The sequence below is a fragment of the Trachypithecus francoisi genome, unplaced genomic scaffold (assembly GCF_009764315.1).
Source record: "Trachypithecus francoisi isolate TF-2019V2 unplaced genomic scaffold, Tfra_2.0 Lachesis_group5, whole genome shotgun sequence".
Classification (NCBI taxonomy): domain Eukaryota; kingdom Metazoa; phylum Chordata; class Mammalia; order Primates; family Cercopithecidae; genus Trachypithecus; species Trachypithecus francoisi.
The window spans coordinates 140,486,785-140,512,714 of NW_022681470.1; the positions used below are offsets into that span (position 1 = coordinate 140,486,785).

The 25,930-nt window shown below is 40.8% G+C and overlaps 2 protein-coding genes and 1 non-coding gene across 4 annotated transcripts in view; 1 reads left to right on the top strand and 2 right to left on the bottom strand.

Annotated features, from left to right (window-relative positions):
* Nucleotides 1-790: 790 nt before the first annotated feature.
* LOC117076707 (zinc finger protein 177) lies at nucleotides 791-10,185 on the bottom strand. 2 transcript variants are annotated; one of them, XR_004434450.1, is made up of 6 exons: nucleotides 10,094-10,185; nucleotides 9,350-9,476; nucleotides 8,819-8,911; nucleotides 8,284-8,366; nucleotides 6,614-7,773; nucleotides 791-801 (listed from the first exon to the last, which is right to left on the bottom strand). XR_004434450.1 is itself a non-coding variant. In XM_033200506.1 (5 exons), the coding sequence occupies exons 1-5, from the start codon at nucleotides 10,124-10,126 to the stop codon at nucleotides 6,757-6,759; spliced, it is 1,353 nt and encodes a 450-aa protein (XP_033056397.1). In that variant the 5' UTR covers nucleotides 10,127-10,185; the 3' UTR covers nucleotides 6,347-6,756. The 2 variants fall into 2 exon arrangements, 1 of the variants encoding a protein (XP_033056397.1); XM_033200506.1 differs by lacking the exon at nucleotides 791-801 and having other exon boundaries at nucleotides 6,347-7,773.
* LOC117076706 (zinc finger protein 559) overlaps nucleotides 10,094-25,930 on the bottom strand; it is a 39,998-nt gene continuing 24,161 nt past the window's right edge. The window contains exon 5 of the mRNA XM_033200505.1: nucleotides 10,094-10,179. Coding sequence (XP_033056396.1) covers nucleotides 10,108-10,179 — 72 coding nt within the window. The 3' untranslated portion in view covers nucleotides 10,094-10,107. The remainder of the gene's footprint in view (nucleotides 10,180-25,930) is intronic.
* Nucleotides 13,999-14,127, top strand: LOC117077078. Its single transcript, XR_004434664.1, has one exon. It is a non-coding gene; the product is annotated as a U6atac minor spliceosomal RNA (small nuclear RNA).

Here is a 25,930-nt window from a genome sequence, read left to right on the forward strand (position 1 = left end):
AGTTCACTGGTGCCTACTGTCCTAGAATCATGTAGACCCTGTGTATTAGTCTGTTCTCATGCTGCTAATAAGGACATCCCTGAGACTAGGTAATTTATAAAGGAAAGAGGTTTAACGGACTCACAGACCCTCATGGCTGGGGAGGCCTCACAATCATGGCCCAAGATGAAGAGCAAAGGGATACTTTACATGGTGACAAGCAAGAGAGCGTGTGCAGGGGAACCGCCGTTTTATAAAATCATATGTTCTCATGAGACTTATATCATGAGAACAGCATGGGAAAGAGCCACCCCCATGATTCAATTACCTCCCACTGGGTCCTTCCCATGACAGGTGGGATTACAATTCAAGGTGAGATCTGTGTGGGGACACAGGCAAACCGTATCACCCTGTTACAAGATCATACTTCCCCTTAACCATTATAAAACATTAAGTTTTTCCTTTGAGATATTCTTTCACACTTTTTACATGCTGATAAACCTACCATGTCAGCTAGTCTGAAGGACCCCATTGACTCAGCTGGTCTGAGGCGCCCCACAAGCTGACTTACCAAAGAATCCAGTTTCCACATCCTGATGACTTCATCCTGCTTGCTCTGACCATCAACAACCCTAATTCTCCAGTCCTTCACCCTCCCTGATCCCCTTTAAAACTCCAGCCTGGAACTTCTTGGGGGTATAGATTTGTCTCCTCTTATCTCCTTACTTGGCGCCCTGTGGTAATTAAACTCTGCTTAATCCCTGTGTAATTGGTCTGCTACTACACAGCAGACATAACAAACCTATTGGTTCTATAACATTTCTAAAGTCCTTGTCTGCTAATTCTAACTTCTCATATCATCTATGGATCTATTTCTGTTGGAGCATTTGCTCTTCATGATTGGTAACATTGTCCTCCTGCTCTGCACATCATGTGATGTTTTAAATTGTATGTGGATATTATGTTTAAAAGAACAGCAGAAATCGAAAAAATATTTTCATATAGAAGTCACTCCGTTTCCTCTGTCAAGCAGTTCAGATGAGAATCTCCTCAACTTTGATCCAATCAGAGGTTGAGATGTGAAAAAAATTAATTTTGGTTCACTTCTGGTTTCAAACATCTTGAGTAAGATCTTTCCTGTGACTGTTTCAGACCACTTCCTCTAGCAGGACTGTGGCATCTAAGCATTGCAAGACAACAGGGATATCTATTTTTTTTCCTGGTTAGTGCCCAACACCAGGTATTGCTACACTCAGCAAATCATCATAGGGATATGCAGCACTGGTAGAGACAGTCCGTTTTTTTTTTTTTTTTTTGAGACGGAGTCTGGCTCTGCCGCCCAGGCTGGAGTGCAGTGGCCGGATCTCGGCTCACTGCAAGCTCCGCCTCCCGGGTTCACGCCATTCTCCTGCCTCAGCCTCCCGAGTAGCTGGGACTACAGGCGCCCGCCACCTCGCCCGGCTAGAGACAGTCCGTTTTATATTACAGTGTCACACTAGCCTTGTGACCATAATCCCTCCCCCACCCTATTCCAGTAAAGTTCCTCTGCCTGTGGCAGGCCTGGCTCGCCACCAATCTGCTCCTAGACCAGGAAAATGCCTTCAGGGAAGAAACCAGCCACTGATTTCTACTCTTCTAGGAGGAGCTCATCCTCTGGCATTTAATTCTCTCACTCCTTTTATTGTCCACAGATTTCCAGGGTCTTTGAAGATGTTAATTCACTATTTATTCATGTGAGTTCCTGTAAATGTCTACAGCCAATCTGGAAGTGGAGCTGTGTAACTTTGGAACTTTTGGAATCAATCAGTTTGGGAGAACTGAGTCTTTTCAGAATTTGGCCTATGAAATTTGTTTAGGTCATCTTTATTGTTTTCAATACTGTCTTCCAAACAATTTTGGTAAATTTTAAATTTATTCTTCCGTATGTTATACTACTGTTGCTATCATTAAGTGGTATCAACCTCTAAATTTTATTATTTCTATTCCTGAGTATAAGTTGCAAGTTTACCTTAAGATACTAAACATTTTCATTAATTCTAATAATTTATATATAGATCCTTTGAAATTTTCCATTTAGGTAATATTATAAAGACATTTACTTCTACTTTTCTGGTCCTTAGGTTTTTAAATATCATTAGCCTGCCTCACTTAAGATTCCAGTAAAATACTAAGTAGTGTTTTTAATAGTGGATACCATTACCTTCCTGATTTTAAACTCGTTTTCCACCATTGTTTACTTTTGCATTTTTATATAGTGTTTATATTTTGAAAGATTTTTCTCAGTAATACCTCTTTATGGCTTTTTCTATATTTACTGAGATAATCCTATTTTTTCAATAATGTGTTAAATGCTTTGAACACTGCCTCATTCATTTTAGGTGCCTAGTAATTATTAGTATGAGTGAATGAGTAATAAGCCTACTTTAAAAGTGAATTGTATTTATTGATTTTTTCCAATGTATAACCAACTTTGCATTTCTGGGTAAATTTAAATTTGATACGATGGTTTCTTTTTAAAAAATACCCAGTTTCAGCCGGACATGGTGGCTCACACTTTTAATCTCAGCACTTTGGGAGGCTGAGGCAGGCAGATCATGAGGTCAAGAGATCGAGACCATCCTGGCCAACGTGGTGAAACCCCATCTCTAACTAGCTGGGTGTGGTGGTGCATGCCTGTAGTCCCAGCTACTTGGAGGCTGAGGCAGGAGAATTACTTGAACCCAAGAGGCAGCGCCACTGCACTCTAGCCTGGTAACATACCAACACTCCATCTCAAAACAAAAAGTTTCTATCTTGTAAACTGTTTTTGAAGGTTTTCAGGTTTCATTCTGTCCTTGTCTGAGTTTGTTATCCTGCCCTCATACATTGCCAGAATGTGTTGTTGTTCTTTTTTTTTGAAATGGAGTTTCGCTCGTTGCCCAGGCTGGAGTGCAGTGGTGCAATCTCGACTCACTGCAACCTCTGCCTCCCGGGTTCAAGTGATTCTCCTGCCTCAGCCTCCCAAGTAGCTGGGACTAGAGGCATGTGCCACCATCCCCAGCTAATTTTTTATTTTTGGTAGAGGCAGGTTTTCTCCATGTTGGTCAGCTCAGGTGATCCACCCACCTCGGCCTCCCAAAGTGCTGGGATTACAGGTGTGAGCCACCATGCCCGGCCCATAATGTGTTGTTTCTCCAAATTTTCGAAGTGTTGTCATATTGCTTCTTTTCTGTAAGGTAGAAACTTCACTAATATAGTCATCTGCAGATGGGTCAAATGTGTCAATATAGTGCCTCCAGAAACCAAAAAAGCTTACTAAGCATTGTGCTATTTGTTGTTAGTAGCACAAATTACAGCAATTTTCCTTTCACTTTAGAGGGAATATCTTGGCAAGCTCCAGATAACTGAACCCCTAGAAACTTCAGGTAAGGTTAGCCTGAATGTTTGGGTCTATTCCCAAACATCTATTCCCAAACATCTTATTCACCTATGTCTTAAGAAAGAACTCATAAAGGCTTCAATAGAGAGGACAAATTGTGGAATGAAAAGATGAGCATACCTGGTGGATGTTATTGTAAGCAACAGTGTAACTGATGTAATGCTGAGAAAAAGTTGCTCCTGGTTGTCCTTACAGTTTGAGAAAATGGCATTTCTAAGTCAGTAGCTCACATTTATATCAAGTAAATTAATGAAAATTATTACGGGAAAACTATGGGTACTAGATAAGAATAATAGGACAATTTGCCAGAAACATAAAATGAGTAAGCCCATTTATACCCAATTGTAATGCCCCCCAAAAAATGAGAAACAGATTTTTATTTTTTCCTGAGACAGTCTCGCTGTGGCCCAGGCAGAAATGCAGTGGTATGATCTCAGCTTACTGCTACCTCTGCCTCCTGGGCTGAGGTGATCCTCTCAACCTCAGCCTGCTGAGTAGCACACTACTATACCTGGCTAATTTGTGTGTGTGTGTGTATTTTTTTAGAGATGGAGTTTCGACTCATTGGCTGGGCCTGAACTGGTAAGTGCAAGTGATCTGCCTGCCTTGCACTCCCAAAGTGCTGGGATTCCAGACATGCACCACTGCACTGGCCTAAAAAGACTGATTTTTAAAAAAACAATTTGGCTGGGTGCAGTGGCTCACACTTGTAATCCCAGCACTCTGGGAGGCCAAGGCAGGTGATCACTTGAGATCAGGAGTTTGAAACCAACCTGGTAAACATGGTGAAACCTTGCCTCTACTAAAAATACAAAAAGATACCCAGGCGTGGTAGCATGTGCCTGTAATCCCAGCTACTTGGGAGGATGAGACACGAGAAATCACTTGAACTTGGAAGGCATCGAGGTTGCAGTGAGCTGAGATCACACCACTGCACTCCAGCCTGGGCAACACAGTGAGACTATGTCTCAAAAACAAAAAAATTAGAAAAACCATGGTTATAGTATGACGTTTTAACATACTGAGAGGTGACAATGTGCCAGCGGCCCTCACTCTCAGTGCCTATTCGGCCTCGGCGTCCACTCTTGCGGTGCTTGAGGAGCCCTTCAGCCCGCCACTGCACTGTGGGAGCCTCTCTCTGGGCTGAGCCAGCTCCCTCTGCTTGTGGGAAGGTGTGGAGGGAGAGGCGTGGGTGGGAACCAGGGCTGTGTGCAGCACTCACAGGCCAGTGCGAGTGCCCGCAGGCACGGGCTCGGCAGGCCCCACACTTGGAGTGGCCAGCTGGTGCCGCCGGCCCGGGGCAGTGAGGGGCTTATCACCCAGGCCAGCAGCTGTGGTGGGTGTGCCCAGTTCCCCAGCAGTGCCAGCCAGCTGGGCCTAAGCTGTCTCCCCGTGGGGCAGGGCTCAGGACCTGCAGCCCCCCATGCCCCAACCACTCTATGGTGGGCTCCTGAGCAGCCCAAGCCTCCCCGACAAATGCTGACCCCTGCTCCACGGTGCTCAGTCCCATCAACTGCCCAGGGGCTGAGGAGTATGGGTGCATAGCACAGGACTGGCAGGCAGCTCCACCTGCAGCCCCAGCGCGGGATCCACTAAGTGAAGCCAGCTAGGCTCCTGAGTCTAGTGGGGACTTGAAGAACTTTTATATCTAGCTAAAGGATTGTAAATACACCAATCAACACTGTTGTGTCTAGCTCAGGGATTGTAAACATACCAATGAGCACCCTGTGAAAACAGTCCAATCAGCTCTCTGTAAAGTGGACCAATTAGCAGGATGTGGGTGGGGTCAGATAAGGGAATAAAAGCAGGCTGCCTGAGCCAGCCAGCGGCAACCCACTTGGGTCCCCTTCCACACTGGAAGCTTTGTTCTTTCACTCTTTGCAATAAATCTTGCTGCCACTCACTCTTTGGGTCCATGCCACCTTTATGAGCTGCAACACTCACCTTGAAGGTATGCAGCTTCACTCCTGAAGCCAGCGAGACCACGAACCCACCAGGAAGAATGAACATCTCCAGACGTGCCACCCTTAAGAGCTGCAACACTCACTGTGAAGGTCTGCAGCTTCACTCCTGAAGCCAGCAAGACCACGAACCCACCAGGAGGAGGAAACTGCGGACACACCATCTTTAAGAACTGTAACACTCACTGCGAGGGTCCGTGGCTTCATTCTTGAAGTCAGTGAGACCAAGAACCCACCAATTCCGGACACAATACCACTCTCGATTATAGAGATCAGAAGACAAAGTTTGTAAATATACGACCTTTTTTGTTTAAGAGTTGGGGTCTCACTGTTTTCCAGGCTGGAGTACAATGGTGCAAACACGGCTTATTGCATCCTCAACTTCTGGGCTCTAATGATCCTCCTGCCTCTGCCCTCCAGAGTAGCTGAGGCTACAGGTGTGGAGCCTGCACCCAGCTAATTATTCTTTTTTTGGTAGAGATGGGGTCTGTGTCACCTAGGCTGATTTCAAGCTCGTAGGCTTAAGTGATCCTTCTGCCTTAGAAAACACAAATTTTCAACCGTACTTGAAAGAGTCCTAAAACTTGACCATAATATTAGATGTAACAGTTGGGACTGAAATCAGCTGAAAGAGGAACTTCCCACAAGAGTGGTTTAAACCACGTGGCAGTTAATTTTTCTCTTGTAATACAAAACCCAGAGATAAGCAATACAGGATTGGTGCAACCAGATAATATTGTATCTCCCCTGTTGTTTCATTTAGTATCCTTTGTCCTCCTCTTGGTGTATATATTTTCTAGGAAATAAGGGATAAGACAGAGGGCAAATAGTTAAGAAAAAAATACCAGATGAGATATTCCCATTTCCATGAGCTTCCTCAGAAGCTGTATCCAGTGACTTCTGCCTACTTTGCATGGGCTAGGGATGTGGACATATTTGGCCACTCACAGCTGTAAGGAAAGCTGGGTGAAAACTGTCCACATTGCCAGCTTGAACTAAATAGTAAATTTTATTACTTTAACAAGGGAGGAATGAGTATTGAGACAGCAACTAGTTCTGTCTGCCTCAGTACATCAGTGTCCAGCAATTAATTATGTTCAAATCTGTATCACAAAGAATCTACAAATTGAAGACCATGTATTCTGTTCACAATGGAATTAAACTGAAAAGATAACTATAAGATCTACATAATATACTTAGTAAGTTGTGACACATATAAGAATGAAATACGGATAAAAACAATCAGCGCTATAACATAAGGTTTGTCCCAGTGTAACAGCCATCCAGAGTTGGGCCAGAAGGCTGTTTCCATGTGGCCATAACAGGGCTTCTCTGCAATGTATGTTCTAAAGTGAGAAAGGAGGCATGAGGGGCAACAAACACTTTCCTGTCATCATCTCATTCATGGAGTTCCTGGCCAGTGTGGATTCGCTTGTGCATTATAAGGTTAGTGCTTGTGCTAAAGGCTTTTTCACACTGAATACATTTATAAGGCTTCTCTCCAGTGTGAGTTCTCACGTGTACCCTCAGGCAAGAGGAATTCCTAAAGGCCTTCCCACATTCTTTACACTCATAGGTTTTCTCACCAGTGTGAGTTCTCTTGTGCACAATAAGGTAAGAGCTTGTGCTAAAGGATTTTCCACACTGGTTACACTCATAAGGCTTCTCTCCAGTGTGAGAGCGTATGTGTTTCTTAAGGGATGACTGATCAATGAAGGCTTTTCCACAGTCACTGCATTCATATGGTTTCTCTCCAGTGTGGGTTCTCACATGTTTCTGAAGGGATGAAGGAACAGTGAAAGCCTTCCCACATTCTTTACAGTCATAGGGTTTCTCTCCAGTGTGAGTTCTTTTGTGCACATTCAGATGAGAGCTCTGGCTAAAGGATTTTCCACAGTGATCACACTCATAAGGCTTCTCTCCAGTATGAGATCTCATGTGTTTCTTAAGGGAAGACCGAAAAATGAAGGCTTTCCCGCAGTCACTGCATTCATAGGACCTCTTTCCAGTGTGAGTTCTGACACAGTTCTGAAGGGTGCCATAGTCACTGCATTCATTGCCTTTCTCTCCAGTAGGTATTTGCTCATGTAGTGAGCAGGAAGAGTGTAGGCTGAAGGACGTATCACATTGATCATACTCATGACAATTCTCTCTTGTGGGAGTTCTTAAGTGTTTCCCAAGGGATGACTCTTGATTGAAAGCTTTTCCACACTCAGTAAATTCAAGAATGTTCTCTCCAATGTGAATGCTCACATGACTCATAAGACTTGAGGGATGGTTGAAGACTTTGCCATACTCTGTATATTTATAGCATTTCTCTCCCTTGCAGTATCTTGTACAAATAAAGAGAGTGTTCTTTCTGAATTTCCCACAATGGTTACACTCCAGGGAGTTCTTACCAGGTTGATTTTCTGCCTATTGAAAAGGGAGTAAGTGGTGACTAAAGGCTTTTTCACTTTCACCTTATTCACAGGAATTCTCTTCCATGAGGATTCTGCCATATATAGATAGGAAGCACATGATCATAACTGACATGTTTACCATTTTCAGTATGTGCATATGACTTTTGCCCTATTAGCTTTTTCAAGTTGAATAAGCCCAGTCCTCTGTCCAAGGCTCTATTCCTTCCCAGCAAAGGGCTTCTTTAATATAGTTTTTCTAATACTGAGTGAAGAATGAATTATGTACTAAATACTTAACATTAAAATCATATTTAAGTAAATGTTTACTTGTGGTTATTCTCTGTGAGCCAGCAAGCGTTAACTTAGGTTTACAGATTTCTCCAATTTCATGAAAATCAAACTCTCTCCTGAGATAGCTTGGTGCCTGAACTCTTACGCCTGCTTTGGGTGCTGATGTTTTAACTCACTGAAATTCCCAGATGACTTCTACAAAGACCAGGAATAATTCCGAGTTAAGTCTTACCATGTTTATGCCATTGGATGTTTTTCCCCCAGGAATGTTCTGCATAGCAATTACATCTTTTGATTTAAGTCGAATTTCCCAGTCTGAAATAGCACAGGAAAATTTTTATAATTATTGGGAGAAAAGGTTGGGATGAAAGAAAAAGGGAGCAAGACCCTATAGATTTGTTTTCAAATAGTATCTTGCAAGTAGAGAAATGTGAGAGAGAAGACACAACCAGTGATTCACCAGTGATAGGAACAAGCAGTAGAAATGGGAGGTATTTTAGCTGGAAAGGATTGTGGAGGTTGGGAAATAAGACAGTATCTGGAAAATAGGGAGAACTAAACAAAAGGCATTCATGGAAATGTTACATTTAAAGAGGGATTAAAACTTTTCTCGGAGACCAAATTAACACATGAATGATTGGACAGATGGTGAAACAGGAAGGAAGCTCATGTAATGGCCTCAGATTTCTTTTCCTGCACTGAGTGACATTCCCAAATGTACCAACCCTCAATGGCCAAGGCCGTACTCTGTTCTGCTCAGGGCTCACCTGCACAGTCACCTTGTAGAATTCCTCTTTCATCTGTCTTCAGCTCTTCTTGATCCACCTTGGAGATCAGACTGTGTCTGCAGAGCTGATACCCTGCTCGTGCAGAAAGAGAGGATGTGGGAGAAATGTGTGAGAATTAAATATTCCACAAAACTGACTGCCATACTTTGACTTTAATTAAAGGACTGCTAAAATAGTCAAGTGCAGCTTTAGGAACAGCAAAACAATCAGAGCCGAGTTCGCTCTTTCACAAAGACCAAAAAGCATAGTCCATGCCCTATACGGAAGTGACCCTTGAAACCTATACACAAGATCAGAGACAGATCACAAATTACCTAAAGCTATTAGTGACAGAGAAAATGAAATCAGTGCATTTTCATGGGAAGCCACTGGACTGCCCCCTCAAGGGCAGGGACCATTTGTTTTGCGGTTAACCACTGTATTGCCGTTTTTTTCACAGATTCTGGAATACAATATGCGCTTAAGAACTATTTACTACATAAACAAATGAAGGAATGAGGCCAGCCTTACCCACTGAGGCCAGGTTCCTAAAGTTCTCCAGCATCACATCTTTGTATAGATTTTTTTGAGCAGGGTCCAGCAATGCCCACTCCTCCTGGGAAAAGTCCACTGCCACTTCCTGGAAGGTCACGGAGTTCTAAAACATCACATACATATTCTGGCTCAGCCGATGACCATTTTTGACAATATACCAGGAGAAAGGTGGGTGAGGCTCACAGGACTGGAGAGAAGACCCAGGGCACTGGAAACTCAGACATACATCAGAGGCCTTCTATTCATTTGCCTTAAAGCTGACTTCTCAGAACTCTCTTTAAATCCTACTCCCTGGGCCATTTCATTCAGGGTCATGGTCAAAACAGCTTTTCTAAAATATGATTGGCTTGATCTTTGCACAGTGAGGCTGTAAGGACTCTCTTGGTCTTATTCAGATCCAGTATAGATAGGGTATACTGTAGGAATGCAAGAAATACTTGAGAAATGATAAACAGTTTTCCTAGTAAAAGTCTTCGTTTACAGCACTCACTAAAGCATAGAATTCATACTCAAAAATATGGAAGAATATCTGGAGAAAGTTAACAAATGTGGGAACACAAGCCTTTCCCAGGGATTCCCTCTTCCACATGAAGCAGCCTGGGAACTGCGGAAGATGAAGCCAGCTCAGATTGGGCTGTGAAGCTTCAGGTCAGGGGCAAGAGATGTGTTCTTTTCAGGAATGGCAGTGTGCTTTTGGAAATCAAGAAATTTCTTGTGTACCTGTGACCAGGCTGTCAGCCACCTTGCAGCCATTCTTCCTCCTGTAGGTTTCCTTCCTGGCTGGGCAGAGTCCTAAGCAGGCAGAGCTAGAGGAGAAAATAGAAGCCATTAGAGTCTAGGCCTGCTAGATACTCAACACTAGAAGGCTTGGAAGCTTCTTCATACTAAAGGGTATACACACACGTAGAGTTTAGTTACAATTTGTCTCCTTATCCAAGAACACAGTATATCCTCAAATTAGAAATATAGTATGCATTTTTCATTTTTTCTTATTGGACTTTTTTCTAGCCTGAACCACTAAAAAGGCTTATGACTGCTAACAGCTCAGGAGGAATGAGCCTCTAAAGTGCAAAACTCTCTCTGAATACCATTCACCCATGACAGAAACCAGGACTTACTGGGGAAATAGCTGAGTCTGGTATAGAATAAGAAATCTTCAAGATGAGTTTGGAGTATCTTATATCGCACCTCACTTTCCTCATTGTTAGAATAGGACAGACTTCATAGGGTTGGGCTGAGTTAATATCCCTAAATTACTTACAATAATAATGAGTAACTTGTAAGGACCATAAAGGTGAGCATATTTGCATTTCATAATAAAAGGGTGACATTCCAGAACAACATTTAGTACACTTAGCTGTATATGTGAAGTCATCAAAATCTGCTGCAAATCTTCCAGGACTCTGTCTTCTTAACTCAGTAGCCTACCTTCAAGGCCCAGTTTGCCTGCCCAATTTTACTTTTTAAACTTTTTTGTTGTAAACGAAGACACATATGCATTAATCTAGGCCTACATAGGGTTAGGATCATGAATATCACTGTCTTACACCTTCTATTGTGTCCCATTTAAGGTATTCAGGGGCAATAACACGCATGGAGCTGACATCTATGGTGACAACGCCTTCTGGAATCTCTTCTGAAGCCTCTGCTTGAGGCTGTTTTTGAGTTAACTCTTCTTTTTTAGTAAGTAGAAGGAATACACTCTAAAATAACATAAATAGTATAAAAATAATATAAACCAGTAATGTGGTCACTTATTACTATTATCCATTATTATGTACTGCACATAATCTGTACTGTACATAATCATATGTACTACTGTTACATGACTGACAGTGCAGGATTAAACCACGACATGTGAGTAATGTGCTTTACAGTGTTACATTGGCTATGTCACTAGGTGATTGGAATTTTTTTAGCACCATTATGTTATGAGACCACTGTCACATATGTATCCATCACTGACCAAAATGTCTTTATGCAGTGCATGACTGTACTACCAACCAAGAATGTTTTATCTGCCAAAAATGGCCTTCAGAAATGAAGAGATAAAAACTTCCTTGGACAAACAAAAGATGAAGGGCTTCATGAGTAATGGAGCTGATTTATAGGAAATAGCAAATTCTTCAGCTTAAAAGAAAGGACACTTAGTAACATGAAAACATAAAATTATAAAACCCACTGGGATAAAGGTAATTATACACTCAATCCAGATTACCCTAATACTGTAACAGTAGTATCTAAATAACTTTTAACTCAAGTATAAAAGATTAAAAAATAAAAATATTAAAAAGTTATAATAATTTGTTAATACACAATATAGAAAGATGTAAATTGTGAAATCAAAAACATAAAATGTGGAAAATGGAAGTAAGAGTATAAATTGTATGCAATCAAAGCTAAGCTGTTAACAGCTTAAAACAGACTATTAAAACAACAGGATGTTTTAAGCTTCATAGCAGCCACAAAGCAAGAACCTATATTATGGAGAAAAGAGAAAGGAATCAAAGCATATCACTAAAGAAAGTCATCAAATCACAAAGGAAGGGAGGAAGGGAGGAAGAAAGGAACAAAACATCTGTACAACAGCCACAAAAGAATGAACAAAATGGCAACAGTAAGTACTTATCAATAATTACTTTAAATATAAATGTACTCAGGAGGCTGAGGCGGGAGGATCACTTGAGAGCAGGCAGGAGTTTGAGACCAGCCTAGGCAACATAGCAAGACCACATCTCTACAGAAAATAATTTTAAAAAATTATCTGGGTGTGGTGGCATCTGCCTGTAGTTCCAGCTATTTGGTGGGCTAGGGTGGGAGGATCGCTTGAACTTGGGAGTGGTCAGAGTATGATCATGCCACTGCACTCCAGCCTGGGTGACAGAAATCCTATCTCCTTAAAGCAAACAAAAAAGTAAATGGATTAAATTCTCTAGTCAAAACACATAGTAGCTGACTGGATTAAAAAAGAAAGACCTAAGGTATATGCTGCCTACAAGAAACTCACTATAGCTTTAAGAATGCATGTATCCTGAAAGTAAAAAGATGGGAAAAGACATTCCATGTAAATGGGAACCAAAGAGAGCAAGGGTGAGTAGGAAAGATCTTATATAGCTTAATGTTACACCTCAAGTTACTAGAAAAAGCAGCAGCTAAGCCCAAAGTCAGCAGAAGGAAAAAAGAAGAAACTAAGCCCAAAGCCAGTAGAAGGAAGGAAATTAATAATAAAGATCATAGCAGAAATAAATGAGAAAGATATAAGACAACAGAAAAGATCGATGAAACTGAAAGTTGGTTGTATGAAAAGATAAACCAACAAAAACCTTTAGCCAGACTACCTAAGATTAAAATAGACAAGACTGAAGTAAAATTAGAAATGAAAGAGAAGGCATTACAACTGATAACTACAGAAATACAAAGGATCGTGAGACTATAATGAAACATTATATGCCACAAAATTGGATAATCTAGAATAAATGGATAAATTCCTAAAAACATATAACCTGCTAAGACTGAATCATAAATAGAAAACCTGACAAGATCAATAAGAGTACAGAGATTAAATCAGTGAGGAAAAATCTTCCATCAAAGAAAAGCCCAGGACTTGGTGGCTTCACTGTTGAATTCTACCAAACATTTAAAGAATAATCCTTCTCAAACTTTTCCAAAAAAATCGAAGAGGAGCCCAACCAAGCTCTTCATCAAACTCATTTTATGAGGTCAGCATTACACGGATACCAAAGCCAGAAAAAAACACTGTAACAGCAAAAAACTACAAGCCAATATCCCTACTGAAAATAGATGCAAAACTCCTCAATAAAATACTAGCAAACCATATTCAACAGTACATTAAAAGGATCATATACCATGATCAAGTGGGATTTATCCCAGAAATTCAAGGATAGTTCAAGATATGCAAAATCAATGTGATATGCCATACTGACAAAATGAAGGATAAAAACTATATGATCATTAGAATAGATGCAGAAAAAGCACTTAGTAAAATTCAGCATTCTGTGATAAAAACCCTCAACGAATTAGTTATAGAAGGAATGTACTTCAATAACAGTAAAGGCCATAGGTGACAAAGCCACAGCTTATAGTCAATTATAAAAAATTGAAGGCTTGTCCTCTAAGATTGGGAACAAGATGCCCATCCTCGCCACTTCCAGTCAACATACGACTGAAAGTTCTAGCCAGAACAATTATGCAAGAAAACAAAAGGCATCTACATTGGAAAATAAGTAAAATTATCTGTTTGTAGATGACATGACAGTCTGATGTAGTTTCACTTCATTATTTTTGCCTTTCTTGCCTGTGCTTCTGGTGTCAACTCCTTTAAAAAAAACAAGACCAGCCTGACCAACACGGTGAAACCCCGTCTCTACTAAAATGCAAAAATTAGCTAAGTGTGGTGGTGGGTGCCTGTAATCCCAGCTACTTGGGTGAGGCAGGAGAATCACTTGAACCTGGGAGGCAGAAGTTGCAGTGAGCCAAGATCATGCCACTGCACCCCAGCCTGGGAGACAGAGCAAGAATCTCTCAAAAAAAAAAAAAAAAAAAAAAAAACCAACTGAATTATGAAAGGAAGCAAGGGAAAAAAACAGATGTAATAAGAATGGCAGGTGTTGTATGAAAGGATAGAAGGTTAGCACTCCCCTTGACAAGGATGGAAGAGGCCCTCGGGCCTGACAACACGCATACGGTTAAGGCATTGCCACCTACTACTTCGTGGCATCTAACCATCGTTTTTGATGGGTGCAGCCCACCAACATGGCACAAGTATACATATGTAACAAACCTGCACGTTATGCACACGTACCCTAGAACTTAAAGTATAATAAATATATATATATATATATCGTGAATATAGTTCAATGACAGTCAATAGATGTACATCATCATCATCAATCTTAATATTACATACTTTTCTATTTTATGGAGTTAGTATAATTTGGTCAATTTCTATTTTAAGACTTTAGCTTGTTTCTAATTTTTGTCTTAATAAACCACATTTGATAAAAAAAAAAAAGAATGGCAAAATGGTGACAATCATTGAAGCTGGGTGGTAGGTAAATAGTAGCTTCATCATAGCACTCTATTCCTGGGTATGACTGAAAATCCATGGTGAAAAGTTTTTTAAAAAGTAAGTAAAATTTCCATATGAAAACATGAAGCAAGGAACCGTACCTGTCAGGTGTAACAGGAAGAAAATCTCTCTTGAGGATCTGTATACACAAGTGCTCTCTTTTAGGTTTCAGTCCGAATTCATTTGTGTAGTTCAAACAACCTCAAGAGAATAATTTCACTTAAGAGGGTCCTAAGTGGCATTGTCCCCAAGCAACTAGTGCAAGCAAATGGACCTATCTCTGGAAAATCAACTTTAAGTCAGGTCTTGAGAAAAAATCTTATATGCAAAGTTCTAAGTAAACTGAGGAAGGCACAGTTTAAGAAACAAACACAAATACGCAATGTACCATGTGTAAGACACAGCTAAAACACAGCTATCAGGTGGAAAAGCCTAACACTTCAGATATTATCCTTTTAGACATACTTTAAAAAATATAGAAGCTTAAAGAAATTAACAAAAATTTGAATGGATGTGGAATAAGATACTTTAAAATGGTTAATTAGTTTAAAAACCAATTTTTAGAAATGAAAAATAAACCCACTGAAATGAGAAATTCAATGCCAGTATTAACTACTAGATTAGAACTTAGATGAAAGCCTATTAGATGAAAACCTAGCAATTTTCTTGAATTAGTGAAAGACACTAACCTTTGGGTACTGGAAGTATTATAAGCCCCAAGCTGAATACATAAAAAGAAATCCACATCTAATTTCATTATAGATTTTTCTTCCTTAGTATTTGATTTTTTTCCATAATTTCCAAAGCAGCTAGGGGAAAAACACACGTCACCTATAAAAGGAAAAACAGACTGATAGCTGACGTCTCAACAGCAACAATGGACATCAGAAGAAAGCAGGACTATGTCTTCAGTGTGCTGAGAAAAAAATAACTTATCAACCTAGAATGCTAGACAGTTAAACTATCTAGCTGCTCTTTATAGGAAATACAAAGATAACCAGTTTAAGCAATGAAAACAAACCAGTCAGCAAAATCCAAATATTATGTGGGACATTTTAAGAACAAATAACTTTATTCCTTTAATAAATCAGTGGATTAAAAAAATGAAAAGGGAGGAGGAAGAGAACAGACACAACAGAAACTTAAGGGGTATAAAATAAAAAAAAAATGGGGACCCTGTTAAGCTTCTCATTTGAACAAACCAAACGTAAAAAGATATTCTGTAGCCAATCACGGAACATCAGACTTTGTTAGTTGGGATAATGGAGTAGTGGTGATGAACCAACTAGAGATGCACAGTTAGTAATTTACTGAAGAAATGACAGGATGTCTGGAATTTGCTTTAAAAACAAATCTGGGGGAAAAAAACAGCATTATCCATTAATATTTATTTGCAGTAACCACTAATACAGTAATCACTAATCATGTATGGACAGCTACTGAACACTTGAAATGAGGTTAGTGTTAAACTTTAAGCATTTAAACTTCAATAGCCACACGAGGCTAGTGGCTACTGTATTGGACAGCTAAGGGCTAGATGATGCAAGATGAGCAAAATATTGGTAACTGTCAAAGCTGGGTGTTAAGGACATGAGAATTCATTTTACAGTCAGCCCGCCACACGACCACAGATCAAAAATATGTGGAAAAAAAGATAAATGCTTGTGTCTGTACCGAACATGCAGACTTTCCCCCTTGCTATTAATCCTTAAACAATACAGCATACCTATTTATGGTCCAGCACAGTGGCTCACACTAGTAATCCCAGCACTTTGGGAAGCTGAGGCAGGAGGATGCCTTGAAGTCAGGAGTTCAAGACTAGCCTGGGCAATAAAGCAGAACCCTGTCTCTACAAATATATATATATATTTTAAGTTATCCAGGTGTGGTAGTGCATGCCTGTGGTCCCAGTCACTTGGGAGGCTGAGGTGGGAGGATTACCTGAGTCCAGGAGTTTCACGCTGCAGTGAGCTATGATCACAACACTGCACTCCAGCCTGAGCAACAGAATGAGACTCCAGCTCTTAAAAAAAAACAAAAAACCAACCAACCACTTACAAAACACTTATTGTACTAGGTACTATAAGTAATCTAGGGATGACTTAAAGTAAATGGGAGGGAAAACATAGCATTTATGGGAGGATGTGTATAGGTTATATGCAAATAAAATGCGATTTTATATAAGGAATTTGTGACTGTGGAGTTTGGAAGCCCTGTGGGGGTCCAGGAACCAGTCCCCCATGGATACGAGAGACACCTGTACTATTCTACTTCTGTGGAGAATTAAAAATTTTCATGATTAAAAGCTTAAAAAATATACAAGTTAAACAAAGGCATTTTAATATAAAGACCTGAGACAATGTACCCATCAAAAAAGACCATCACAGAAGTAAATTAAAAGTACTTCAGGAGATAGGAATGTTAAGCAGAATGAACACAGGTAAAATGGATAAAATTAAAGAAACCTTTATTATATAAAATGATAATAATATCCAATTTGTGAGATGGAAAAATAAGCTCAATCCTAATACTAAATAATATATAAATTGGGAAGGAGGTGACTGAGTTGTATGTTCCTTGTATTCTTCCACTGGGGACTCACAATATTGATTAGCTTTAGACTGTAAGTACGCATGATAAAATAGGGTAAAAATTCAAAGGATGGATATAGTGAGTTTAACTCACAGTCTAGAAGACAAAATGGAATTAGGTTAAAAAAAAAAAAACCCTCAATTCCAAAGGTAAGAAAAATAAGGGAAATGAAACAAAAAAATAGGTCAAATGAAAAGCACAATGTAGTAAGATGGTAGAAAATGTCTGACTTTATCAGGAAGTGTACAAATGGGCTAAATTCTGCAGTTTAAAAAGACTGTCCTGGTAGATTAAGATAAACTCCAGCTCTATGTTATTTCATTAGATGCACTGAAACCCACAACAACACATAAAAACTGAGTCTTGCCAAGGCGGAGTGGATCACCTGAGGTCAGGAGTTTGAGACCAGCCTGACCAACATGGAGAAATCCCGTCTCTACCAAAAAAAAAAAAATACAAAATTTGCCGGGCTTGGTGGTGTATGCCTCTAATACCAGCTACTTGGGAGGCTGAGGCAGGAGAATCACTTGAACCTGGGAGGTGGAGGTTGCGGGAGCTGAGATTGCGCCATTGCACTCCAGCCTGGGCAACAAGAGCGAAACTCCGTCTCAAAAAATAAAAAAGAAAAAAAAAAAAAACTGAGTCTCAAAAATAAGAAAGATATACCAGGTGAATATTAACCAAAATAAAGTTTGCTAAATTAATTTCATACATTTTAAGACAAAAAGCACTATCAGAGGTAATGACATGAGGATGTAAAGTACCAATTAATCAAGAAGATATAAAATTCTAGTCTCATAAAACTCATAAAGCAGAAGCTAGTACAATTAAAGAAGAAATAACACAAATCATCAACACTTTAAGACTTTCAAACACGGCTCAGCGATAGATCATATAAAAAAGGATATGGGTCGGGCGCGGTGGCTCAAGCCTGTAATCCCAGCACTTTGGGAGGACGAGACGGGCGGATCACGAGGTCAGGAGATCAAGACCATCCTGGCTAACACAGTGAAACCCCGTCTCTACTAAAAAATACAAAAAAAAAATTAGCCGGGCAAGGTGGCGGGCGCCTGTAGTCCCAGCTACTCGGGAGGCTGAGGCGGGAGAATGGCGTGAACCCGGGAGGCGGAGCTTGCAGTGAGCTGAGATCCGGCCACTGCACTCCAGCCCGGGCGACAGAGTGAGACTCCGTCTCAAAAAAAAAAAAAAAAAAAAAAAAAAAGGATATGAAGATTTGAACAATACAATAAGTATGTTTAATCTAGCACACTGAGGGACACGACTGAATGTATTGAGTATACATACATTCTTTTGAAGCACATATGAAGTGTTTATAAAAACTGACCATATTGTATGGTAAATATACTGTAAAGCTTGTCTTCAACCTTTCAAAATTTGGTATATAAAACATCTCAAGTGCCCCTTAAATATATACACCTACTATATGCCCACAAAAATTAAAAATTAAAAAAATTAGAAAAAGATTTGGTATACAGACACGTTCTCTGACATGTCTTAATTACAATGTAATTAAGTTGTAAGTTAATTACAAGAGATTACGTTGAACTATATGAAATGGCTGTTTTGGTAGTTTAAAACTGTGGTTGATTGTTAGTGGTTTCCTATTTTTCAAGCAAATAGAAAAAAGTAACACACTTGGAATACAGAACACATCACACTTCCAAAGAACTTATGGTTTTATAAAAGAATTGCATTAGAAAATACATAATACTATGGTTATTGATTAGTTCTAAGTACCACAACTTGTAGAATGTGGCTAAACTGGTCCATAGGAAAAAAATAAGCTTTATATGTTTATATTAGAAAAGAAGTAAAGTTAAAAATTAACTCAAGCGGTTGGAGCAGGAATAGCAAAAAATACTATGATGAACTAGAAAACAACAGTATCACTCAAGCGACAAACTGGTTCTTTGAAAGCTACTAGGAGAAAAATCAGGCAAAACTCTTCAAACAAAAAGGGAGAAAAACACAACTATAGATGTTGCAGAGATTAAACAAGACATGAATAACTTTAATCAAATTCAAAACTTTCAGGAAATAAATTGATTCCTACAGAAATATAACTTACCAAAACTGACTATGTAGAAATTACAATAAAAAGAACTAGCTGGTGATGGTTGAGTAACACTGTGAATGCAATTAATGCCACTGACTTGTACATTTAAAAATGATTAAAATGGCAAATTTGGCTTTAGATATTTACCACAATTTAAAACATGTAAAAGAAAGAAGAATCTAGACTGATGCTGTCAGCAAGGCGCTAGGTCTTCCCAGCTTAACTCACCGCCCAGACATTCTTTTAAAATAGAAGACAAAACTGGATTATTTAGGTATTCACCAAAAAACACCATGCTCAAAGGCTTTACCAGTTATGCCACTCAAAGAAGAAAGAATTCTAGTCTGGATGAAAATCTTCCAGAGATTAGGCATATTTATGAAGACTCTGGTTACTTAAACTACACTTCAATGTAATTCATCACTAATGTTTACATTATATTAGGTAAAGGTAACTTATCCACTCTATAGGGAAGAGTTGGGTATTTAGAAGGTTTAATATAGCCTTTATGCAAACCCCAGAATTGTGTATGATTCAAAATGTCACGTTTGCATTTGATTATTCTATTAACAGCAGTTTACAATATTACAAGGGAAAAAAATGGTCACTTTTAAACTAATTTCACAAAACAGTTTAACTTATCAAAGGGATTACAGTGATTAACAGTATAAAAGGAAGAATGTTCTCTGAGATTGGCACACTGATATCAAACATGACAAGGCCACTTTAAGTAAACAAAATTATAGGCAAATTTCAACATAGATTCAGATATTCTAAGGAAAATAAGTCCAAATAAAAAATGTCAATAAATAGGAAAAATAGTACAACAGAATTAAGTTAGGTTTACCAGAGGAATACAAGAGATGCTTACTATTAGAAAATCAATCAATATAATTTGCTTCATTAATAGAGCAAAAGAAAACCAGGATGATCAACTCAAAGTGATAAAAACCAGTATCACATAATGATTTCAAAAATAAATATTTTCAGCCTGAAAACTTTCAGGCTGAATGTAATTCAGCCAGCTTCTTTATTTATTTATTTTTGAGACGGAGTCTTGATCTGTTTCCCAGGCTGGAGTTCAGTGGCACGATCTCTGCTCACTGCAACCTCTGCCTCCCGGATTCAGGCGATTCTCCTGCCTCAGCCTCCCAAGTAGCTGGGACTACAGATGCGTGCCACCATGCCTGGCTATGTTTTTGTATTTTTAGTAGAGATGGGGTTTCACCGTGTTAGCCACGATGGTCTCCGTCTCCTGACCTCATGATCTGCCCGCCTCGGCCTCCCGAAGTGGTGGGATTACAGGCGTGAGCCACTACACCCAGCCTCAGCTGAATTTTTAAAATACAATTCAAAGATGGGCAAAATGACCTGAATGAACATTTTTCTAAAGATAAAAATGTCAACTGCACATGAAAAGATGCTAAATATCATTAGTCACCAGGGACATGCAAATCAAAACCACATTAAGATACCACTTCACACACTAAGGTGAGTGTAATTAAAAAGACAAGTATTGAGGATGTGAAGAAATTCTGTTTTTTTGTGGAGGGGAGTGAAGTGGTGCTGCCACATTGGAAAACAGCCTGGCATTTCACCAGAAGATTAAACATAAAAGTTCGTCTCATGAACAAGCCATTCTACTCCTAGGTATGTATATACCCAAGAGAAATATTCACAGCAGCATTATTCATAATAGCCAAAAAGGAGAAACAACCCAAATGTCTATCAATTGATGAATGGATAAATGGATAAATGAAAATGTGGTGTATCCATACAATGGACTATCATTTGACAACCGAAAGGAATGAAGGCCAGGCATGGTGGCTCATGCCTGTAATCCTCAGCACTAAGGGAGGCTGTAGTGGGTGGACCACAAGAACCCAGGAGTTCAGACCAGCCTGGTAACACAGTAAGACTCAATCTCTACTAAAAATTTAAAAAATTAGCCGGGCTTGGTGGCCCACACATGTGGTCCTACCTACTCAGGAGGCTGAGGTGGGAGGCTGAACTAGGAAGGTCGAAGGCACCACTGCACTCCAGCCTGGGTGACAGAGCAAGACCTCGTCTCATTAAAAAAAAAAAAGGAATGAGGCTGGGCACGGCGGCTCACACCTGTAGTCCCAGCACTTTAGGAGGCCAAGATGGGCGGATCATGAGGTCAGGAGATGGAGACCACCCTGGCCAACATAGTGAAACTGCGTCTCTACTAAAAATACAAAAATTAGCCAGGCATGGCGGAGCACGCCTGTAATCCCAGCTACTTGGGAGGCTGAGGCAGGAGAATCGCTTGAACCCGGGAGGCAGAGGTTGCAGTGAGCCGAGATCGTGCCAGTGCACTCCAGCCTGGCGACAGGGCTAGACTCCGTTTAAAAAAAAAAAAAAAAAGAATCAGGCAGTGATGCATGCTACAAAATAACCTTGAAATCATTACGCTAACTGAAAGCAGCTAGTCGCAAAGGACTACATAGTTTGTGATTTCCATTTCATGATTCCATTTATATGAAATGTCTAGAATAGGCAGATCCACAGAAACACAAAATCTCTTAGTGGTTGCCAGTGAAATGGAGTGGAATGGGGGAATAATTGCTGATGAGTATGGGGTTCTCTTGGGGCAATGAAAATGTTCTAGAGTTAGATTGTAGTCATGGTTGTACAACTCTTAATATACTAAAAACCACTGATTTATACACTTTAAATGAGATGAAATATATGACCTTATGTCAATAAAGCTGTTACAGAAGGGAATGTCCTTAATTTATCCAAAACATACAGCAAACATATAAGTAGTGACAAGCTGAAAGCTTTCGTTCTGACACCTGGAAGGCAGCAAGGATTGCTCCTTCTAATGTTTCGGAGGTCTTAGGCAGGGCAGTAAATTTGCGGGGCAGGAGTGGGGTCATAATAGGATTATAAAGGGAGAATAAACTTCTTATTCATAAACAATATGTCAATATGTAAACATCCGAAACAAACTACAGGTAAACTGAAAACTAAGGTCTGCTGCTTGCTGCATACAAAACATACATTTTCGAGGGCTCAAAACATACATTTTTGAGGGCTCACAAGTCCCATAGACGGGGATCTGGTCATACCTAGGAATTACACATTCATTTACCCTTTGACCCAACAACTTGACTTCCAAAAACAAACTTTGAAGACCTAAGTCCACAAATATGAATAAACACGCACAAGCCCACTCAGATGGAACAACTCAAATGCCTATCAGGCACTAGGGTGCATCCCCATAACAGAGGGGAAAAAAAAGGGACGATCTCCGCAAATTGATAACGCACATCCCAAAATATGCCTTCTAACAGCGGAAAGAGAGGCACACGAGGGCATTTTCTTGAGAAAAATAGTCTCATACTGGGGAAGACGTTTAAAGAGTATGGTACGTAAAGTGGAGTACGCAAAGTGGAGAAGAGGCCCCGGCAACGCGCTCTGACCACGTGAACCCACTCGCCTCCTCCCAGGGACCAACGTCCGGAATGGCCGCCCCAAGCCCAGAGGTGCCGGAAGGAGCCGTAGTCGGGGGCTCTAGGAAGAAACACAGCGATAGCCGGAGGCTTGGGTGGGAAGCGGCAGGCAAAGTCTGGAGCAGCCCGGACTGTGCACGGCGCCCTCGACCCCTTCCCTCCCCACTCCGCCGGCCTGACTAGCGGGGCGCACCTGGGCCTGGCTCGCTGGGACAACAACCGATACGACAATCTCTCTCAGCTACAGGCGGCAGCGCTGGGAGACGGAGAGGCGACGAATGCGCACTTCCGCTTCCGGCCAGCGGCTGTGAGGGGCGGGCTCACCAGCTCGCGCATTTGGCGGATTCGCCCTGAGGACTTGGGAATGGGGCGTGGCAGACGGCTCTGCTCCTTTAGGGCGAAGGCTGTGACTTTATTCATTGCATTAGAGAAAAAAAGAGGCACAAGCCAAGAAACTTGCTTGGGTCTCAAAGTTAAGTAAAAGGGTCCGCAAGAACTAGAATCCGTACGGTCTTCCCAAGGGAAAAAGCAAATGTCCCCAGAGGAAAATGGGACTCTGCAGCCGCAGGGGGAAAAGGGGTCCAATTGCCCCCTCCCCTCTTCCTGACCAAAGGAAGACCCCCGAGGTCAGGGATATTTTGGTCTGGACTCCAGTTTAAACAATTAAGTCCAGGTATTTAAAAAAACTAAGGGTCTCTGTCAGCACTTGAAATTATCCGCCAACAAAGGAAACCCTGTTAGGACCAACAGGGTTTGATTCACATTTGCAAGACTGGAACCTTGGAATTAAAACCGAAAATCTCAGTCCGGTGGTAGAAAAAAAGATGCATTTTAAATGACTTTGGAGTTATTACTGTATTCAGACATCCCAAATCCAGGCTTTAAAAAAATCTCAATAGCCTTTGTCCCTTTTCCAGACACTCCCATGAATAAAATTCCTACCTAGACAGAAGGATTTAAGAATGTTTAAGAGAATCATTATTTTCAAAATTATTTTTTTGAGACTGAGCTTTGCTCGTCATCCAGGCTGGAGTGCAGTGGTGCGCTCTGGGCTCACTGCAACCTCCGCCTCCCAGGTTCAAGCAGTTCTCCTGCCTCAGCTTTCTAAGTAGCTGGCGTTACAGGTGCCCGCCACCACGCCCAGCTAGTCAATTTTTGTATTTTTAGTAGAGATGGGGTTTCACCATGACCAGGCCAGGCTGGTCTTGAACTCCTGACCTCAAGCGATCCACCCGTCTCGGCCTCCCAAAGTACTGGGATTACAGGCATGAGCGCCCGGCCAGAGATTCACTGTTAATGTTATTCACTAGAGCCACTCAGAACTAAGAATCCTGGCTAAAGGAAATCTCAATCTCTCCTGGCAGTTTGTGCCTCTCACATAGACCAACTCCATAAAATAACTGCCTATAAACAGAAGATCCTTAAAGCACTAGGGATTAATTACTAACATTAGATTTAGGCATTAGGGCCATTGTGTTTAAAACAAAAATTTCAATCTAGATCCAAAAAAGGAAAGATTTTAAAAAGTTAGGTTCTTTTCTTTACCACATTATTAGAGACTAAAAAGGAACTACTACTAAGTGAAGTGTGAGGATATTTACACACGTTCATTGACCAAGGACTCTCGACTTTGTTCTGGGGACAAAGTGTGATGGTCTGAGGCAGAAGTAAAATGTCCATTAGCCCTCCTGAGCTCCATGGCAAACATGCAGCCTCTGTTAATGCCGGTCTTGGCCTCCATCTGTATTCATGCAAGAGGTGGAACCTCTTTTTTTTTTTTATTTTTTTTGAAACGGAGTCTCACTCTGCCGCCCAGGCTGGAGGTGCAGTGCCTTGGCTCACTGCAAGCTCCACCTCCCAGGTTCAAGCCATTCTCCTGCCTCAGCCTCCCGAGTAGCTGGGAATACAGGCACCTGCCACCACGCACAGCTAATTTTTTGTATTTTTTTTTTAGTAGAGACGGTGTTTCACCTTGTTAGCCAAGATGGTTTCGATCTCCTGACCTCGTGATCTGCCCACCTCGGCCTCCCTAAGTGCTGCAATTACAGGTGTGAGCCAACGTGCCTGGCCTTTTTTTTCTAGAGAAAATGCCAAGGCTGCATGCATGCAGATGCAAGAGCAGACTGCTTGTTCACTGGAATACAGCTACCTCACTGATTACACCGATTCCATTTTTAAATTATTATTTTTTTCTGGAGAGGGAGGGTGGATAGAGGAGAAGGAAGTTCCAGGGAGTCAAAGGCCCAGAAACTCAGTGGAATGTCTCTTCTCACCACAATCTGTTCTGCTCCCTGCTGCTGACAATTCCCACTGAGCCCTTCAACGGTCTCCCACACACAGGACAAGGGCTGCTTCTCCTACCTCCTCTCCCATGGATGCAAACATTGGTGGGAGCAATCATTTTATTTTTATGGCAAAGAGAAGCCCTGAGGGTACCCACATGGATGCCTTCAAGGTGACAGGCAGAGCCTGAGGCTCTGAAAAAGGCTGGCCTAAAACTACTGCACTAGATGTGCACTTCCTGCTTAGATGAATCTCATTTGAGAATTAATGCTATAGCCTTGCCTACGTGGGGCCCTGTTCTGACTGCAGTCAGGTTTGGGGTAGGCAGTGTAGAAACCCCCAAGATACCCTCACAGGCATCTGTAAAAATCATGTTAGGGATTTATTTACACTAAGCCACAGTAGGTTCACGCAAATCTAAAAACGCTTTATGACGTGTTTGTGTTTGCTAAAATCCTTGATCTCTTAAAGCAATTAAAAAAAAAAAAAAAAAAAGCAGGCCCCAAATTGAACAGGCTTTCCAATTTCAATGGGTAGTATTTCTTCCGTATGAAAACTTTACATTTGTGAGTCCTGTATTATTATTGGCCAGATTTTCAGAATTATTTTTTTAAAAGACTACTTTAGGATTTTTGTTAAAGGATACTGTCACCATTTATATATCAAAAACTGGCAAAATTGTGCCACCTCTGGATCCAGAGCAGAGACATATTTGAAAACAAATTCCCAATGAAACCAAACCTGGGGGTTTTCAGGGCTCAAAATCAAAACCTATAGCCTTGTTAAATGCTCATATATATACTTTTTTTTTTTCCCTGAGATGGAGTTACCCTCTGTTGCCCAGGCTGTAGTGCAATGACGCCATCTCGGCTCACTGCAACCTCCGCCTCCTGGGTTCAAGCTGTTCTCATATCTCAGCCTCCCCAGTAGCTGGGATTACACACGCCTGCCACCATGCCTGGCTACTTTTTGTATTTTTAGTAGAGACGGGGTTTTGCCATGTTGGTTAGGTTGGCTTCGAACTCCTGACCTCAGGT